The sequence below is a fragment of the Erythrolamprus reginae genome, chromosome 2 (genome assembly GCF_031021105.1).
Source record: "Erythrolamprus reginae isolate rEryReg1 chromosome 2, rEryReg1.hap1, whole genome shotgun sequence".
NCBI lineage: Eukaryota > Metazoa > Chordata > Lepidosauria > Squamata > Dipsadidae > Erythrolamprus > Erythrolamprus reginae.
In genome coordinates, this window is record NC_091951.1 from 316,814,568 (window position 1) to 316,830,779 (window position 16,212).

At 39.1% G+C, this 16,212-nt stretch overlaps 1 protein-coding gene across 1 annotated transcript in view; it reads right to left on the bottom strand.

Annotated features, from left to right (window-relative positions):
- Positions 1 to 12,151, bottom strand: part of ARSB (arylsulfatase B) — a 100,059-nt gene extending 87,908 nt beyond the window's left edge. Inside the window, exons 1-4 of the mRNA XM_070743254.1 lie at positions 11,854 to 12,151; positions 7,959 to 8,145; positions 5,803 to 5,993; positions 3,653 to 3,860 (exon numbers count right to left, since the gene is read on the bottom strand). Of these exons, the coding sequence (XP_070599355.1) occupies positions 3,653 to 3,860; positions 5,803 to 5,993; positions 7,959 to 8,145; positions 11,854 to 12,108 (841 nt within the window). The 5' untranslated portion in view covers positions 12,109 to 12,151. The remainder of the gene's footprint in view (positions 1 to 3,652; positions 3,861 to 5,802; positions 5,994 to 7,958; positions 8,146 to 11,853) is intronic.
- Positions 12,152 to 16,212: the final 4,061 nt, after the last annotated feature.

Here is a 16,212-nt window from a genome sequence, read left to right on the forward strand (position 1 = left end):
CCTGGTGCACCAGTTACGGCCCTAACTGGACCGGGAGTCAGTGCTCACAGTAACTCACGCCCTCATCACCTCGAGGTTCGACTACGGTAATGCTCTCTACATAGGGCTACCTTTGAAGAGTGTTCGGAAACTTCAGATCGTGCAGAATGCAGCTGCGAGAGCAATCATGGGCTTCCCCAGGTATGCCCATGTTACACCAACACTCCGCAGTCTGCATTGGTTGCCGATCAGTTTCCGGTCACAACTCAAAGTGTTGGTTATGACCTATAAAGTCCTTCATGCCATCGGACCAGAATATCTTTGGGACCGCCTTCTGCCGCACAAATCCCAGCGACCGGTTAGGTCCCACAGAATTGGCCTTCTCCGGGTCCCATCGATGAAACAATGTCATCTGGCGGGACACAGGGGAAGAGCCTTCTCTGTGGTGGCCCCGACCCTCTGGAATCAACTCCCCCTCAGAGATTAGGATTGCCCCCACCCTCCTTGCCTTTTGTAAACTCCTTAAAACCCACCTCTGTCGTCAGGCATGGGGAAATTGATTCCCCTGGGCCGTTTCCATTTTATGTATGGTTTGTATGAGATGTATGATTGTTTTTTATATTAAGGGTTTTAAACTGTTTTAATTATTGGATTTGTACTGTTTCTGTTGTTGTAAGCCGGTGGCATACAAATTTAATAAATAAATAAATAAATAAATAAATAAATAAATAAATAAATAAATAAATAGAAAAGTAAATAAATAAATAGAAAAGTAAATAAATAAATAGAAAAGTAAATAAATAGAAAAGTAAATAAATAAATAAATAAATAAATAAATATAATAATAATAATACCTTGTCACAGTTAAGTGAATCACTGTATGTGTTAAATTAGTAACACAGTTGTTAAGTGAATCTAGCTTCTGACTTTGCTTATCAGAAGGTTTCAAAGAGTGATCACATGATCCAGGACATTGCAACCATCATAAATATGAGTCAGTTGCCAAAGGTCTGCATTTTGATCATGTAACCATGGGGATGCTACAATGGTCGTAAGTGTGGGAAATGGTCATTTTCGGTGCCGTTGTAACTTTAAACGATCGCTATGTTGTAAGTCGAGAACTACCTGTATAAGTAGAAGTCTGGCAGATTAACTTAATATTTTACCTGAAAATGCTGTTAAGGTATTTTAAAGCATAACTGGATTCATTTTGCCTTTTTTACAAGTACTTTTAGACAATAGTCAAATCATGAATTGAAATGTTCTTAATATATTTAGGCTAAACATTTCCTTCTTCTTTGCTATTTTCTCTGCTTAACAGGTGGGGTATTTGTGTCTTAGAAGCCGATTCAATTTTATTGAGCTTACAGCAAGGTAAGGGCTTTTTTGTAAGTCTCATTCTGTTGCAAGAGAATTTGCTTTTGGAACTTCTAAGAAAAATGAGAGAATTCTGATGAAATTCTCAGGGATGATGTTCTAGCACAGTGATGACGAACCTATGGCACGGGTGCCATAGGTGGCACGCAGAGCCATATCTGCTGGCACGTGAGCCGTTGCCCTAGCTCAGCTCCAACATGCATGTGTGTGCCAGCCAAGATGATTTTTGGCTCACACAGAGGCGTTTTTGGGAGGGCGTTTTTGGCTTCCAGGGAGCCTCTGGCGGGACGGGGGAGATGTTTTTACCCTCCCCTGGCTCCAGGGAAACCTTTGGAGCTTGGGGAGCGCAAAACACGAGGCTACTGGGCCCACCAGAAGTTGGGGAACAGGCCGTTTCCAGCCTCCAAAGGGCCTCCAGGGGGTGGAAAAATCTGTTTTCACCCTCCCCAGGCATTGAATTATAGGTGTGGGCACTCATGCATGCGCGATAGCACATGCACATGCTCTTTCGGCACCCAAGGAAAAAAAGTTTCGGCATCACTGTTCTAGCATGTCTTAGAGGCTCAGCCTGAGGACCTGTATATTTTTGTTTTGTATAATCATCTCTCCAGGATCATAATGTGTAGGTATCTTGATTTCTCCTGTTTCAATAACGTACAACAGAAAACTACAACCCAGAACTAAAGAGGCTTCCTGGATGAGAAGCGAAATGTCTTCAAGAAAAAACAAAGCCAGTTTGCCTTTTGAAAAAGCATATTTGGGACAACCATGACTTGAATGACTGAGAATCTGTATGTATATGCAACTCAGCAGTATCACACTTCATTATTTCATAATAAAGTAACCTAAAATTGCTATGAGAACTTGAAAACAATTTTAATTATGATTAATTATGCGAGAAAAACAGGAGCCCATTTTATAGAGGAAGACATTTTTTGAGAAACTGCAGGGCAACTGGAGAAAGCATCGCATAAAATTGTCATAGTAATAAAATCTGGATAGCATTATCATTCTATATTAAAAAAAACAGTTTGTAAAGAACATGCCAAGCTTTCCATATATACTTTTATAGCACCTGTGTACAGCGAAATTGGGAAAAGCTAATGCACACTCCATAAGCAATATTTAGTCAACCTCATTTTAATTTACTGTTAAGTACACACACTAATAGGTTTGTTGGAGAACAAATTCTCAATACACCCATATACAATAAGCAAACGTGTTGGAAATTGCATGTTGTGCAATTGCATTAACTGTTTGCCTGTATTACATCATTTCCATGTGTCTGGGGAAAGGATTTCCTAAGATTTACTAAAAAAATTGGAACGAAAGGTACCCCAGAAAATTGCCAAATTTTGAAAAAAATCAGCTACAAGTAGGATTAATGACAATCATCTTTATCCATGTAAGTACAGTACATTAAATGTTGCAGACTGCAGCAAAGCAAGGCAAAGAAGAATTGGTTCAGAATTCTGGCATTGATATCAAACTCCATCATCTCCTTATAGTGCCTCATTTTGTATAGATTTAATTATTTATTTGGATTATTTCTGTATGACCTGATCATGTCAATGTCAGATGATGTACAGAAAAAACCGTCAATAACATACATCTAAAAGTACCAATATATTATAGTTCTCCCCCATAAATAATATTTTTTTAAATCACTAGATGTTTCTTGATAGAAGCTGAGAACCTATTAGATTTTTAAAAAGTAGCTTTAATGCTTTCTGAAACCCTGGAAGTAAAGCGGCCAAAGGTATCTGGGGAGACCAACATGCTCCACAATGGGGGAACTAATACCCAGACCTCCTTCCTTGTGGATTACACATCTTTTATCTCATTTGAGCTTCAGACCTTTACCAGGTTTTCTCTGGCCATTTAGATAAGACAGAATCATAATGATGTAATTCAGGGGCATATCATATAGGACTTTATAGGGAATGACAGTATTCTGAATTGGGTCTGAAATTCAGCAGGTTCTGACAGATTCTGGAGAAACAGTAGTGGAAATTTTGAATAGTCCGGAGAACTGGCAAATACCACCTCTGGCTGACTCCAGATTGAGAGGGGAATGGAGATTTTGAGTATTCTCCCCTTGCCACGCTAACCAAGCCACGCCCACCAAGCCATACCCACAGAACCAGTAGAGAAAATTTTTGAATTTCACTCTTGCCACTGAGGACCAGTGCAATTGTTATTCTGCAGCAGCCATATTTACAGCAATCTGCCCTCTACTTTTTCTGTCAAGAAGATATATCACTGCCTACTTATATATTTAATTATTCATTCTTACCAGTAGAAAAGATGAGAATGGTATTATTCCAAAGGCCATATGTCTTCAAGGCTGAAGTGACATTTCCTACAGCTTCATCCATTATGGAAACCATTCCAGCATATTTGCGTCTCTTTTCATCTTTGATAAAAGAATATGGTTCTATATATTTTTCAGGCACTTGAAGGGGTTCGTGGACAGATTGCAGGGCAAAGTAAAGAAATAATGGCTATAACACAAATGTACACAGGACCAAAAAGAAAAAGAGAAGATACCATAGCATTAAACCTAGAAGAACAAATCAGAAGAACAAATTATAATATTTCAGCTATGCATACTTCCTTCCTTATATTTTCACTAGGCCAGGATAAAAATCACTTAAGAAAAGAACTTCACTTTCCATATCTGTGAAGCTCTGATAATGAGTTAATGTCTGAACACAATTTTTGTTTAGTTTTAAAAAAAACTTTTAAAACATTTACAATATAGAGAATATGGCAGTTGAGTTAAAGTTCTGTTTGCTGTAGCAACATGTTAAGGAGCTAAAGGCACTGAAAAAACATTTATGATAAGATGTGACTAGCTGAAAAAAAATTGGTAACTGAATTTAAACATGCCTGGGATAAATATATATCCATCCTAAGATAAAATACAAGAAATAGTATAAAGGCAGACTAGATGGAACATGAGGTCTTTTTCTGCCGTCAATCTTCTATATTTAATAATAATAATAATAATAATAATAATAATAATAATAATAATTTATTGGATTTGTATGCCGCCCCTCTCCATAGACTCGGGGTGGCTAACAACAATAATAAACACAACATGTACAATCCAATAATAAAAACAACTACAAACCCCTATTATAAAACCAAACATACACACAAACAAACATACCATGCATAACTTGTAATGGCCTAGGGGGAAGAGCTATCTCAACTCCCCCATGCCTGGCAATATAAATGAGTCTTGAGTAGTTTACGAAAGACAGGGAGGATGGGGGCAATTCTAATCTCCGGGGGGAGTTGGTTCCAGAGGGCCGGGGCCGCCACAGAGAAGACTCTTCCCCTGGGGCCCGCCAAATGACATTGTTTAGTCGACGGGACTCAGAGAAGGCCAACTCTGTGGGACCCTATCAGTCGCTGGGATTCGTGTGGTAGCAGGCGGTTCCGGAGGTAATCTGGTCCATTGCCATGTAGGGCTTTAAAGGTCATAACCAACACTTTGAATTGTGACCGGAAACTGATTGGCAGCCAATGCAAGCCACGGAGTGTTGAAGAAACGTGGGCGAATCTTGGAAGCCCCACGATGGCTCTCGCGGCTGCGTTCTGCACGATCTGAAGTTTCCGAACACTTTTCAGAGGTAGCCCCATGTAGAGAGCGTTGCATTTCTATGTTTCTATAGACCATGGTTCCATAATTTCCAACATGACTTCTGCCCTTCATTTTAGTTTTTGCAAAGGAAACTTCATGAAGTTTCCACCCACAACCAGATTCCCCAGGATTCAAAATGATATAAAACCCTGTTGTGTAAGATATGACAAAGGTGAGGATGACAGGAGAGAAACAGAAGCTCATGGATATGTAACTAAACAAGTGACCCCATTGTGCCTTTCACCATGATTAGTATAGGTGAACCTAGTTAATGTGGCTCAGCTAGGAAACATAATTAAATAAATCATGCTTTGACTTAGGAACCAGAAATGTAGAATCGACAGATGCTATGTCAACTGCATACCCCCAGATAGCATTCAGAAGCCTTAAATAATAAAAATCATATTTATTGTTAAATTATTCACAATCATGCACAATTGCCTCAAATCTCATGAGATATTAATGTTCCCATCTAAAGTCTTACAGATTTGGGGAATGAATCCCCCAAATACTTAACATTTATGCCATTTTGATTTATTTATTTACTGGCATGTACATTATCATATAAAACTGTAATTTCTTAGTAATTAATGCTTGAAACAACTGATGATACCTCAGTTAGGGAAATGGAAGAACCCAGACTATTATTTTTCTTGCAAATAATTCACATTTAAATAAGGAACCATATCCGTATAGATAGTCCCTCTGCTTTTGCTTAAAACAACTTGTTCAGGGACTTTCAAATGTTTAGTTGTGTTGAAAAATGGATGTATGATCAAAAAATACAATTATACCTTCTCAGTCTGATGACTTGCTATAAGATCAACAACTCTTTTTGTAAATACGTTAGTAGAATACATGGTTTTAAATCCCTCTGCAATTTTTTCTCCATCTCGAAAATCAAGGGCACATCTGGTCACATTTTTAGACACAATAGGAACGCAGCGCTCATGAGTATAATAATCTTCACTTCCAAGAAGGTAGCCTAAAACAAGGAATGAATAATGGTATAATTTCAGAAGAAAAACTGCCTTAAACCTGAAAAAAAGATTTTTTAAAGTAAATAAACTCTTATCACTTATTTGGCAACATATCCCATCCTCTATTTAAAGAAGTATAAATAGATACATTATATAAAATTATTAAAAGCAACGCAGTAATATATTAAGTGGTTTATATATCAGGAACATGGATATTGAAATTATAGAATATTGTAGGCAAGAACAGCTGTTTTTGTTTCAAAATTTGCAGACAAAACTGAATCAGGCTTGGAACAACAGCTGCTCATAAAACTTTGGTGCTACTTATGTTCACATTCTCCAGGCAAGTGTAAAAAAAGTCTGATCTACTACTGACACCAACTGGTGACTTAGAGACTCACCAGACTCAGGAATTACCATTATCAAGTAAGGAAGAATTCTTTTTCTCTTACTACTGCTGGAATACTATGAATCCTTGAAATTAATAAATGCATCAATAATTAGCAATTTCTGCATAGAATGATTTGGAAGCAGTCACCCCGCTTCTGAGAAAAAGAGGAGGGAGCGAAGCCCCGGATGTCACCTGGGAGGAGACCGCGGAGGGACATGTCACACGCTCCTGTCACCCTCACCTCTGTTACTTTTGCTCTTCGTTTCTCAGTGCAGTGTCTGCCTCTCTTCACACATCCCATTGCCTTGTAAGACATCGCCTTGCAAGACAATGGGATGTGCATGCACAAAGAACATGACAGCGACAAACATGGCAGGCAGGGTGAACAAGCGGTGACGGGGAGACCAGTTCGGGGGCATAGCCAGCTGGCCATTGCTACCAGTTAGGTGACCTTGGCCAAATTTCCACCAATGGTACATATGAACCAATGCAACTGGCTGAATACCATCTTTGACCTTATAGTTTTCACTTCCAGTTCTTCTCTGAACCTGCCATCAATGGCAGGGAATTAAGGGAAATATTTCTTCACCTAGAGGGTTGTTGGTTTATGGAATTCACTTCCAGAAGAGGTTGTGACAACTGTCAGCCTTGATAGCTTCAAGGCAGGATTAGGCAGATTCATGGATGCCAAGTGTGAAACGGATGTCCACGTGCTGCCTCTATTTTGGTTGAGGCAGGCAGGATTCCCTTGACTACCATTTGTTGGGGGTCAAGGGAAAGGGAGGGTTTTGCCTTCTCTTTCTGCTCAAGATCCCCATGTACAATTGGTGGCCACTGTGCGACACAGAATTCTGGACTCGATGGGCTTTGGCCTGATTCAGCTTGGCTCTTCTTATGTTCCAATGAAGCTAAAGATCATTGAGCAGTAAACTTACATTGTACTAGAAACTTCAACCTCTACGGGAATAAGTATTGCAGTACAGTATTACCTAGTTTTCCCAACTTACTGTGCTTCAAATGTTTCGAAATTGCCACTCCCACAAGAGCAAAGTATTTGGAGAGTTTAAAGGCTGGAGCACACTGATGGAGCTCTTCATAAACCTACACAAGTGTTCAGCATCCCCATCGTATCAGTTACGATATGTTTACTTTATGAATTCAGTTCATTTATGCTTACCGACAACCAGGAAATAGTATGTTTGAATAGCAGGCAAAAAGAAATCCATTTTATAATTATACATAGTGTATGTTTGTTTCACTTTTGTGCACTCAATTACTTGTTTATAATTTGAAGGGCTTCATCCTTTGTGTCTTGATTACCTAGATCAATAGAATCTTCTACCTGATGTTCACTCATCACTAAGTTTCCATTTCGTTTGTGTGGTTTTGCCTTGATGCCTTCAGGACTTCAGAGTTTGCAACCTGTGAAGTTTGCCTTAGCCTATAATTTATCTCAGACAATTACAATTTGGTCATTAAAAAAGGAAATCCTCACTGGGCTTGCCAGTCCAGGCTGCTGGAAATAATAGAACATTCTTAGCATTCAGCATAAAGAAAGGATCAAAATAAATCTGCTTACCAAAATAAGTATCAAATCCTCTATGGGTAGGAAGACATTCTTTTCTGTACATTCCTAGATGCCATTTCCCCACCATGTGAGTAGCATAGCCTGCTTCTTTAAGCAACTGAGGCAAGAGTTTTTCATCCAGTGGGACACAGCTTGGCTGACAAGGCCAAATTATTTGATGCTGCAAACCTGTATGGATCTAATAAAAACAGTATTAATTCAGTATTAATTCCCAAATAATATTAGGAAGCTTAACCAATATTTTGCTGGCTCGGAAATTCTGGGAGTTGTAGTTCAAGTTGTCAAAGTTGAGAAATACAGGTGTAGCTCTCAACCTACAACTACAGCTGACCCCAAAATTTAGGTTGCTAAGACATTTGTTAAGTGACTTTTGCCCCATTTTATGATATTCCTTGCCATAGTTATTACCATATTTTTCAGAATATAAGACACACCATTTTCCTCCCTAAAAGAGGCTGAAAATTCAGGTGTATCTTATACTCTGAATGTAGCTTTTTTTCCTAAGCTTTTTCCCCCCAGTCCTAACTAGGTGCTAACGATCTTCCCAGCCCTTATCTTGCAGGTTCTTTCATTGTTACTCTCTCAAAGAATGTTTTCCAAGCCCTAAGTCTTTGCAGGGTTTTTCCATTGCTCTAACTTGCTCCAAATAAGTTTCTTTGCAGCCCTAACCAGATGTTAACTATGTTCCCAGCTCTTACTCCCTTGCAAGCTCTTTCATTGTTACTTTCTATGAAGAAGGTTTTCCAAGCCCTAAGTCTTTGCAGGTTTTTTTGATTGCTCTACTTGCTCCAAATGTTTCTTTCTACCCCAACCAGGTGCTAATGATTTTTCCAGCTCTTACTGGCTTGCAAGCTCTTTCATTGTTTCTCTCTCTGAATAAGGTTTTTTTTAAAGCCCTAACCAGGGGATAAAATAATGTGCTGGAGCTGACCGGACTAAGGACACTAGCCAGATGAATATCTGGTAAACAGATTCTTTTCCCTATTTTCCTCCCAAAAAACTAAGGTGTCTTATATTCCGGTGCGTCTTATACTCCGAAAAATACAGTAAGTGGATCACTGTAATTGTTAAATTAGTAACAGGCTGTTAAGTGAATCTGGCTTCCACATTGATCTGCTGCCAGAAAATCACATGACCCTGGGATGCTTCAACCATCATAAACATAAATCATTTGACAAATGTCCAGATCATGTAGGGATGCCATAATGGTTGTTAAGTATGAAAAATGTTCATAAGTCATTTTTTTCAAGTACCATTGCAACTTTGAGTGAACTGTTATAAATCAAGTTCTACCAGTATTGGTCTAGAGCAGGCTGCCCACACCCATGTCTGGTTTAGCGAAGGGGAGAAAAAGTTGTGATATATCACGTGACAATGACGTGATGACGTGAGTTTGATAACCGTGGTCAAGATTGACATATTTTTGTCAGAAGACAAATCTGAATATTGGAAGAATCAATTGTGACCATTTTTACGTATAATCAATTAAAGAAATATATGAAGATAAAGAATATTTTGCATGATATATCTATAAGAAAACACTTAAACATAGTTAACTTGCATTTATGGGACAAATACAGTGGTATCTCTTCTTAAGACCTTAATTCGTTCCGTGACCAGGTTCTTAAATAGAAAAGTTTGTAAGTAGAAACAATTTTTCCCATAGGAATCAATGTAAAAGCAAAATGCGTACATTATTAGGAAAGAAATAAAAGCTTGGAATTTGGGTGGGAGGAGGAAGAGGAAGAAGATGAGGACAATAGCTACCTAGAGCAAAGAGAGTGTTTCTTTTCTGTGGGAGCTGGCAGAGGTTTATTCTCTCTCCAAGTACCCAGAGAAAGGAAAATGCGTTGTTCGCTCTGGACTGCCAAAGCCTCCTTAAGCGCCACCGAAAGGCTCCTCTGGCAGCCCAGGAAAGCCCAAGATGGCTGGGATTAAAGGGGGAATGGCAGGAAACTGGCCAGGCCTTTGTGCCACTCTCAAATTTCCTGGAAAATTTTTCCGGGCTCTGGTTCTTAAGTAGAAAATGGTTCTTAAGAAGATGCAAAAAAATCTTGAACACCCGGTTCTTATCTAGAAAAGTTCTTAAGTAGAGGCGTTCTTAAGTAGAGGTACCACTATATAAGGAAGCCAGGCCCAGAGCTGCTGCTTCCTTATTTCAGATGAAGTATGGTTATTTTATTACAGAAAATGTTTGAAATTGACTCATCAACTCTGTTCTCATCTTCTTTTTAATAACTTCCTAAATTTCCTTCTTTATCTTAGATCTGGGTAGGAGAGAGGCAGAAAGGAAGTATAAGGGAAACTCAGCTAGAGAATCTTACATTTTATCCTACCACTACAGATATAACAACAGAACTTTGCTGGGAAGAAGAAACATCCTATCTTAATTATTCAAATCTTGAGAAATCCCAAGGTTTACTTGATGAATGCTGAAGCTTTGTGAGATCTTATGAGAGAATACAAGTACACCTTGTCTTAGGATCATTCATTTAATGACCAAAGCTGTAACAAAACATATGAAGAACGGTTGCAGGAACCGCGTATATGTTCAAAGATCTGATAAATAAAGAGGATACACAATATTAATTCCGGTGTTACAACTCTATTTTGCTTAAAACATCTTTGGGGCAAATCCAGCTCTCTGCATGGTGAATCCTAATTGGCTTGTGTTGATTTGTACTAGGAAGCCAAAGCTCTTCACACACACTTTTCCATACAGAAAACGTGAATGGTATCCAGACTAAGCATTGTGCCCAGTTGCTGGGAAAACCCTCCATCTCAATTTTGGCAATGGGGAAGGCAACAGGTACAAATTCTGATTTTTGAAGCAAGACTTTTGAAGAAACTTGCATTTTATCTATGCATACATTTTCCCCTGCAAAAAATGTTCTCAAAGAGAACTTAAACACCGCAGTCTCCTATAGAAACCAATCATGGTGGTGCAATTTGGGATGTTGTAAGAAACAGAAGGTTCTTACAAGTTTCTTCAGAATTGCCAAAATTATTTTGCTTCTCCTTAGTCTATTTCCAAATGGATAATGTCACACTTCCTAGATGTAATACATTCGCTCTTAAAAAAAAAAAAGGAAGGAAGGAGAATCAACTCAAAATTTTGAGTAACAAGAAACACTTATTATAAACACAAAGTTATTTAAGTCATAGGTGCTAATTGAAAAAAAAAATTAAATGCTACTTGGAAAAAAAATACTCTAATTAGTTTTTCTTAGTTGATTTCTTCCCACAGTTCTATTATTAACAAAATTTGGGTGTAATACTGACAGAAAAGTAGAAAAGGCTTTGTGGTTTTCTACTCCCACATTTCCTATTCTGCAAAAGGAACTTATCACTAAACATGTTGCTAATATGGAAAAAATATTGGTGCTTCCATTTATAAGTTATTTTCCATAACAGAATAGAGAAGTTTAAGAATGCACAATGCCCTCATTTGTAAAATAATAAAAATTAATTGTGGTTTTTTTATCCAAAGCATCTTTTTATTTTGTTGCAGGAATTTAACATATAAATGTGTCCTAGGTGAAATGGACTTTCATTTGACCTGAAACCGCCATAATTGAATAATTCTTTATTGGCCAAGTGTGATTGGCCACACAAGGAATTAGTCTTTGGTGCATGTGCTCTCAGTGTACATAAAAGAAAATATACAAGAATCATGAGGAACAACACTTACTGATTGTCTTAGGGGTCAAATAAGCAATGAGGAAACAATATTAATAAAAAATTTAAGGATACAAGGAACAAGTTACAGTCATACAGTCCTAAGTGGGAGTGATAAGGAATGATAAGAAAAAACTAGTAGTAGCAGTAGCGCAGACCTAGTAAATAGTTCGACAATGTTGAGGGGATAATTTGTTTTGGCGCCTACCTGGTACCTGCCGGTCAGCAGCTGACTGCGAGAGGGAGTACACAGGGGCTGCGTGTAGTAGCGCTCCAGCCGCACTCCGCCGGCACCCAGCGCGTCCAAGTTCGGGGTGCGGATCTGAGAGCCGTGCCAGCCCACGTCGTTCCAGCCGAGATCGTCGGCCAGGATGAAGACCAGATGCGGCGACAGGCTTGGAGACCCCGCATCCAGACCACCCAGGTGCAGTAAGACCTGCAGGAACAGAAGCCACCGAACCATCCTTCCTCGCCTGACCGAGCAGGAACTGGGTCCTATAAGGAAGAACTATGAGCGAGAGGCGGGACCACCGTCAAAGTCAGCGCAGTCGGCCAATCCGGACGAAGCAGCTTCGTCCAGGCGGCCACAGGGCAATGAAAGGAGGCGGGACTAGAAGCCCGCCGGTTCGTTTTGAAGCGCTTTTCTGGGCGAACTCCACTGAGGCGATTTCGCTAGTAGTCACCATGGCGTGATGAAATTAATATCGGGTGCAGAATACAACCTCGAGAACAGGCCGGCCTGTTTTGTGCTCCTTAAGCTGGGCCTGTTTCCCCATTTAGAGAGTTCTCCATTCAGAGAGCAGGTTTGCATCAATGCAAGACAACTTCTAGTATCCCTCATCCTACTAGGTCGCCTTAAACACGGCTTAAGCATAGCCCATAAAATATTCCTGTCAACGACTATTTCAGCTTCAACCACAACAATATACCAGCACACAACAGATAAAAACTCAAAGTAAACCGCTCCAAATTCGACTGTAGGAAATAGGACTTTAGCAACCAATGAATACACACTCTAGTCTGGGGAATCTAAATGGTCACTTCCGAACAAAGAGAGTCAAATTTCACAGACCACCAAAAATACAAAAATTGATCCAACTAAAAGATAGGGGAGAGGAAAGAAAGGAAAGAAAGAAAGAAAGCCACAGAATTGGCATCCAACCCCACTTGTACCAACCCTCCTACCACACCCATATATTTCATTATCGCACACAGAAAGACTGCAAAAATAAATGAAACTCACTATCTGAATGTAGTATCATCATCTAACCCCTAAAATTTTACCCTTGGACTATCTACTAATATAGTCTAAATTGATAGATTATACCTATCTAGTATAGATACTAGATTCCTAAGAGATCAATAAAGGGTGTGGATAAGTACACCAACATGCCCGTCATCCCTAACCTAATGTTTATTATAATAATTATTAGTACCAATATCATGCATATAAACATTGTTATATCTTCGTATACTACCAATACGTACTTCACAAAACAAATAAATAATCTTTTAGTATCCCTCATCCTCCACTTTGGTGAATGGGGCTGGGGCTGTAGTGAACAGTTGGAGGGACACAATCTGCCCAAGTAGGTTTTGTGACTCTGGTATTTTGTTTTCGAGCTCAAGTGGCTTTGAGGGTTGAAGGTTTCTGACCCCTGTTCCAATGGCTTATCATGTCAGTGTCACAAAACTCCAGCTTAAATTATTTTGGTCACGTCATGTGATCCATAACCACTGGAAAAGGCAGTCATGCTTATAATGGTTAGGGATGAAAAGAAATGAGGCAGCATTTCCTCATTGAAGAAAATGTGACTAGACAGCAGCCATAGCATAAAGCAACTAAAGGAAGCCATACCAGAATATAAAATATGTGAATGTGGAGTCCATAGAATCATGAAGACCTAGAAACGACTGAACCAATAGCACAGTGGTTCTCAACCTTTCTAATGCCATGACCCCTTAATACAGTTCCTCATGTTGTGGTAACCCCCAACCATAAGTCTAGCGCCAATTCTCACAACAGAACTTTAAGCTGATTGGCAGAAAGGTCAGAGGGACAGCCCCACTCTAAACGCTGATAGGTTGGATTGTAAAAATATGTTCCAAGGTGCCAGAATAGAAGCTTTAATTCCTAACACCATGGGATGTTTGTCTTTTCCCATGGTCTTAGGTGAACCCCTGTGAAATGGTCATTCGACTCCTAAAGGGGTCCCAAGACTCTCAACCCCCAGGTTGAAAACCACTGTAATAGCATATCATTACCTATAGTTTATGGAGTCAAATATATAATGTGAACTTATCTAATGCTGCACAAGAACCTAGATTAACTCCACTTGTTTTATACATACATATACATACCTCAATAGATAATATGCTTCATGGAATTAGCCATGTTAAAGGAATGATTTTAACTGAAATATTTGCATAAACTTCAGGGAACTATAGGATGGTCTGATGTAAACTTTGTGGCAGGATTCTACCAAACAACTTATTTTTTTTCTTGCTGTAACATATTTCAGTTAGTGGTCAGGAAGTGCAATAATCACTCAACACTATTTCATCCACAGACGCCTAGTTGCTATTTTCTTACAAAAACCTGTTGCATGGAAATAGCAATACCTATTGTGTTTATCAGAGAAAATACATGAACATTAATCTAAATATATAAATGTTAATCTAAATATTAAAGATCTATGATTATCCAGTCAATGAAATTAGTCAATAAATAATTAAGGTATACGTTATTCAGTTGACACATTAACTTATACCAGTGTTTCTCAATTATTTTCTGTTATGCCCCCTCCCCCCCGGGGAAGAAATTTTGCTCGGACGATTGTTTGCAATATCGGGCATGTTTTTGCTGAAACAACTCAAGCAGCTTATCAGTGTGATTGGGGTGCAATGTGTTTAAGTGATGCCTTAATTTATTTGGCTTCATGATGTCCGCTGCCAACATTTTTAGACAGAGTAAACATACCGGTCTTTCTTCATCTCCCACCATAGTCACAGTGAAGCCAAGCACTACATATGTACGCTTCGCCATATTTCTTCATCTTAGCTTTCGGGAGAACTTACTTGTCACATTATCTCCATCTCTCTCTCCCTTTCTTTTCATCCCTGTTAAATATTTTTCCATGGTGTTTCTTAAGGGTTTATTATATGCACTTCATATCTCTTACTCTGTGCTGTGTGCTATTGTTCGGTGCAAAAGACCTCTACTCCCTGCGACAAAAAAAGCATGTTTCCTGGGCTCATGCCCTCGCTCCACGCCCCCCCAGGGCCTCCCGCGCCACTATTTGAGAAACACTGCCTTATATTATTACTCTATATCTGTGATGGTGAACCTATGGCACACGTGCCAGAGATGGCATGCAGAACCTTCTCTGTGGATACGCATGCTGTTGCCAGCTGCTCTTCTGGCTTCTGCTGCATACATGCACACTGGCTAGCTGGTCTTTGTGGATGCTGGAGTGCTGGAAAACTGACTGAAAAATGCCCCCAAAATGGCCAAAAAACAGGCATGTGCACACCGTCCAAGTGGTCTTCAGGTTACTGGCACTCTCGTATGTGCACATGCACATGTGTTCCAGTTCAGGCACTCAGTGCAGAGAAAGTTTACCACCTTATACTATACATATACATATTAATATGTACGAACACTTATGTGTATATATTGTATGTATGTACGTATCCAGTGAAATGCTACTGGTTTGACCTGGTATAGGTGTACCGGTAATGGTGGCTGTTGGTGATTTGGAGAATTGGTAACGATGGCAGCGCAAGACTCCGCCCACCTACCTGGACATCGCCATTATCTTTTTAAAAAACACTCTGCACATGCACATTCTGCGTATGCGCAGGTGTGCCAATGACAAAGCGCACAAAGCGTGCACTTCTGAACTGGTAGGGAAGATAAGTAGATTTCACCACTGGTATATATGTATGTATGTATGTATATTGCAATAATGTCATCTTTAAGAATAATCTGATTTTTGTATTAGATTGAATTAGATTCACATCACTTAAAAGTATAGGAATGTACTTTTTAACTTTTTAACAAATGGATTTTTCACTGATAGGTAGTACAGTAATGCTATGCACATTATTATACTATTCAAAACTAAGTTTGCACTAATGTTTTAAAAGATCATTTAGATAAAAATTGCTAAAATAAATAGAAGCGTCCAAAAAAATTGATATACTGTATCTAAACCCTGAGTACAGTAAAGAAACTGATGCTAGGCTTATAGAAATACAGTTTGAATAATCAAGACTGCTAATCATTTAGTGCATATTGATATATCATGCTGAATATCCACTTAGAAAACAATAAAATACAAAATGTGAGAAAACTGTCTCTAATAGGGTCCCCAACTTGCAGGCCATGGGCCACTATCTGGCTGTGGTTAATTGTAACTGGGCAATTAACTGGCCCCACTCATACAAGCCTCATTGTGGGTACTGCAGCCCAACTTGTGAATACTTGTGGTCCCACAGTATGTATTTTGTTTATATTAAGTTGTGCATTGCTTATAGAAACGTTATGGGTTAGTATCAAATAAAG